The sequence below is a fragment of the Poromitra crassiceps genome, assembly GCF_964638095.1.
Source record: "Poromitra crassiceps genome assembly, chromosome: 20".
Taxonomy (NCBI): domain Eukaryota; kingdom Metazoa; phylum Chordata; class Actinopteri; order Beryciformes; family Melamphaidae; genus Poromitra; species Poromitra crassiceps.
The window spans coordinates 20970790-20975564 of record NC_139637.1 but is presented as its reverse complement, the minus strand read 5'-3'; the positions used below and the strand labels follow the sequence as shown (position 1 = coordinate 20975564).

The 4775-nt window shown below is 45.3% G+C and overlaps 1 protein-coding gene across 2 annotated transcripts in view; it reads right to left on the bottom strand.

Annotated features, from left to right (window-relative positions):
* flna (filamin A, alpha (actin binding protein 280)) overlaps nt 1-3302 on the bottom strand; it is a 71715-nt gene extending 68413 nt beyond the window's left edge. For both annotated transcript variants that reach the window (XM_083656389.1, XM_083656390.1), the window contains exon 1: nt 2807-3302. In XM_083656389.1, the coding sequence (XP_083512515.1) occupies nt 2807-3176 (370 nt within the window). In that variant the 5' untranslated portion in view covers nt 3177-3302. The remainder of the gene's footprint in view (nt 1-2806) is intronic.
* Nucleotides 3303-4775: the final 1473 nt, after the last annotated feature.

The following is a 4775-nucleotide window of genomic DNA, read 5'->3' as shown; positions in this document are numbered from 1 at the left end:
TCTCAGTTCTGCGTTTATTGTGTGCATGTGAATAAATGCACTAGCGTCCATATGAGTTCATGAACCCCTGACTATGAGGATGCACGATGATATCGGCACGTCATGGGTATCGGTCAATAAAAAGGCTTTAAAATGAAATATCGGCATAACCTGGAAATGTGTCAGCCAGAGCTGCAACGATTAATCGATCGACACTAGAATAATAATCGACAACTATTTTGATAATCGAGTAATCGTTTTTGGAGTAATTTTTTAAGGAAAAAAAGTCAAAATAATCTGATTGGAGCTTCTTAAATGTGAATATTTTCTGTGTTCTTTACTCCTCTATGACAGTCAACTAAATATCTTTGGGTTGTTGTGGACAAAACAAGACATTAGAGGATGTCATCTTAGGCTTTAGGAAACACTGATCGACATTTTTTCACCATTTTATAGACCAAACAACTACGGTAATCGATTAATCGAGAAAATAATCAACAGGATTACCGTAATCGATAATTAAAATAATGGTTAGTTGCAGCCCTAGTGTCAGGGTTCCGACTTCACTCGCCTTCATTCAAGTCAATGGGTTTTTGAAGTCAATGTTGTTGTTTTTTTATGGGTTTTTGGTTAGACGCCTGAAATAACGTCTGTGGTCAATCAAGGTTTATTATACTTAAAAGCAAGCATGTAGGCATAATAATGTGTTAATTCCACTACAGGAGAGACTTGATGTTCTCCGAAATTAGCTGGCAAAAATGCATGCCTATATCACTATCAGCAATCGGCCAAAAGAGTTGGAAAATATCGGCATAATCTGCAAAAAAAAAAACTCAATCACGTGCATCCCTACCCCTCTGACCCCTGAGTCATATTACAAAAACACAGAGCATGTGGCATGACGATACCAACACAATCTCTACTGATCTAATATCCAACCCAAGCAAGTTCCTCTCTTTCTAACTGTACATCTATTTTGTTCCTTCTGTGCCGTCTGTCTCCTTCTTCTCCCCCCGCCGGCAACATCTCTGTACAAATCATGAAGCAAGCAGCACTGAAGCACAGACAGACAGACATGCCCCCAGGCAGGCAGGACTGACTGACTGGCACTCATCTCTGAGTCATAGCTGGACACTCTGCGACTCAGGCAGTTAGGGGGAGGGTTACCTAACTTTTTGTCACTCTATTGAGAAAAGGTTTTGTCACAGGGAGGACCCAGGTAAGAAGAGCTTTGTTGACTGTCTTTGTGCCAACACACCTCTTACTTTACCGAGATCGATCATCTCACCCACGTTAATACCAGGCGTGAATCTTCACTGGCCTCACGATTCGATTATGATTCATCTGTCAACAATTCAATTCGATTCCACGATGCATCTCGATGCAGTTCCAAGTATCAAATCCTCAATTTTCTATATTATTACTGCACATGGCTACTTTTTCATCAATTAATACAAGCAGTCAGATAAATATCAAGTCCCCTTTTGACTTAGAAAGTGCTATAAAATCTGAATGTCAACAGAAATCTTAAACATAAACCATTCAACGATTCATCGGTCAACGATTCGATTCGCACGTCCGCGTCGCGATGCATCGATTAAACGATTAATTTTGACACCCCTGGTATAGACGTTCTTACACAATCTCTCCTCCTAGTGAGTGAAAAAGTGAAATTGAACTTGGGACCGCCTCCTACAACAAACACCCTTTAAGGACTCTTGAGTGTCTTTTGATGCCGTTTTGGGAACTGCTACTAGAGAGGCACTCATTCACTGCTGTGATGTGGTCTCCTCTTCTGTGTTAGGGGGAGTTAACGTTCAAATCTGAACATGCGCTATTCTACCGTACATACTATGACATGCCATTACACAACATGTACTCATTCAACTCTGCAGAGACAGGAGTTGTGATCTGCTCAGCAGAAAATGGTTTTATGCTTATTGGCAGTGACTTTTAATGCGAAATCCCTCCTGTGCTATGGGGCAGGCAGCTGCATGTACTGTAGGCAATGCCCTTGAAAATAAGTGTGAGCCAAGTTCCAGCAGCACAGAGACAATAGGTCTGTGTGTATGCTTCAGGAACAGCTCTCCTCTCCTCTCCTCTCCTACTAGGCCTGAACTACATCCTGGCCCACACAGTTTGGCTCGGCCCGGCCCAGGCAGGGGAACACAGAAGCCCCCCCCCCCCCCCCCAGAACACAACCCGCCTCACACTCACAGAACTCTGGACAGCCCAGAGACAAAGCGCTGCGCCCCTGCTTTGCCTGGACACCAGCGAACCAGAAAACGCCTAGTTTATAATAGTTTTTCTCATCAAAACGCAACCGCTAAAGTTATCAACGCTGCTAACTTTTTACCCGTAGCCTCACATAATAAAGCTCGTTCACAGAGAGGGGAAAAACTGTGGATTGTCGGGAACGCGCAGCAACAGCTTTGTGCAACTTTATTCCGCTAAAAACTGCGAGTTGCTGTCAGCGGGCTCTGCGTAAAACGAACGCGCAACCGCAGCTTTTCTACTACACACATCCACGTTTACAATACATGCAAAAACAACGTGTCCCTCTATGACAACGCAGCCCAATTACTCAGCTAGATTCCACTGGATTTCTCCCAGAAATGCAACCACATGTATGTAGCCTAGGCTAGTATGCACAAGAGCAGACAGGAGAGTGGATGGCAACTCCCTAGAGAGCCACCTGTAGCGGTGCGGATGGATTACAGCGACCAACAATGCACGCCCTGAAGCACTCTCTCTCACACACACACCACTGGCACTGGCACTCATTCATTTGCACATAACAACATGGTTCGGCAGAATCTAGACCCACCTATGGACACCAGCTTGATGTTCTCCTTGTCCAGGAACTCCAGCGCCACCGACACGTTCTCCAGCTGCATCTGGCGGAAGGTGGGCCTCTGGTTGTACTTGCGGAACATCTTCTTCTGGGACAGCACCTCCAGGAGCCCGATGAGCCGCAGCCCGTCGCCGAGGTCCGTCTGCAGGTTGGCGATGCGCTTGTTGACGCATTTCAGGTGCTCGTTACACCAGCGGGTGAAGGTGTTCTGCTGGATCTTCTTCCATGGCGCGTCCTCGGCCAGGTCCTTCTCCGTAGCGGGCATTTCTGCGTCCTTGTCCGGGGAGAGAGCGTTGGGAGCGGGCGCGGCGCTCTGGTGGGGCCGGGGGTGGGAACCACTCATTTTTATCGCCTCGGCTGTCTCTCCGTTCGCTGGCTGGCTGGATTTTTTTTTAAGGGTGGAGTCTGTTCGACTTTGCAGGGCCGCTCCCTCTCTCTCTCTCTTTCTTTCTTTCTTTCTTTCTCTCTGTCGGAAGTTTCCCTCTTGTCTGTAAGAGAGAGAAAAGTGAAAGAAAGTCAGGAGTGAGTATGGGAGAGAGTGAGAGTTATAGCCTGGAGTGGTGCATAGTGAAGAAATCGCAAAGAAAAAGTAGGCGTTTAAAGGCACTGAAAGGGCAAAAAGGGGAGTCATTTTGATGAGAAACATACTGTAGTTCATGAGTGGATGCTAAGCGTTTTCCTCGCTCATAATCACAACTTTTCATGCATTTGATAAGATTGTGTCCCAATGAAGTTATGTATGATTTACTACTGACATGCCTGATCTACTGTCTGCGAGAAGGGAGGCAAGTAAAGGCAAGATTAACATAGTTATCATAGTCATCCTTGTATGTCCAGTGGTGTAGTGGTGCCTAAGTGGATATATAGCTCTTTATGACCAGATTATCTTTAAAGTGGGGATAAGCGCCCTCTTATAATGGTTATAAACAGTGGCCTGTTATGACATCACTGATGACACCACAATTGCTTGAGAGACATCAATGATGACATCACAATTGCTCAAGTGACATCACTACTGGTGACATCACAACTGCTCGAGTGACAGCTTCGTTCATATCCCAACACACACTTCACACAGCCCTTTAGTCACAGTGGTACTCGGTGAGTGATGTCATCAGTGATGATGTCATCAGTGATGTCACTGTGAAGGCATAGAATGTCTCGTCATGAGCATGAGCATGCGCATTGCGCAGTTGACTAGAAGCCACCGAGGCTAACCCTAGCTAGCAAGTGGCTGACTACGTTAATGCAAAGGCAGGAGAGACCGTTGGAAATATCAACATGTTCCTCAGACATAAAATGACTCTGAAGCTCTATACAGCAACATGCGGGGGTCGTTCAATTGGACTTGTGTCATATTTACGGTAAACATGACCCCATATGAAGGCAGGGCCCATCAGATGATTGTGGAGGGCCACAGATGCATCATCAGTGATGTCATAAAGCACTGATGGTGCTTTATGACACTCCGGACACGTGATGCGTCAATTATAGTAGTAGGATTAGTGTATGTATTCAGAAGTTACAGGACGGATGGCTGTCTATAAGAGACTTTGAAAACAAGTAGGGTATCGGCCCCTTCGGGACCGAAAATGATGTCATCAGTGGCATCATTATTGACCAAAATCATCTGATGACATCGCTGATGATGTCATAGGCACTGATGATGTCATAGGCATTGTGACATCATCAGTTGGACACAAATTTCAAGAGACAGACAGAGCCCACTTCCTCATAAAAGTTTGACTTAGTTTAACTCAAAGATCATAGGATATGTGGCACCTTTGCAAATTATTTAGCTAAAGCTAATATTTAGAGTTAATCAAACAGAGAGCTACATATTCCGTCCCTCTGCTCGCCCTGCAAGGTAGCAATTTGACACTATAGGCCAGTGGTACTCAACCTTGCTCCTACTCAGGAGCCACATTGACAAAAAACACTT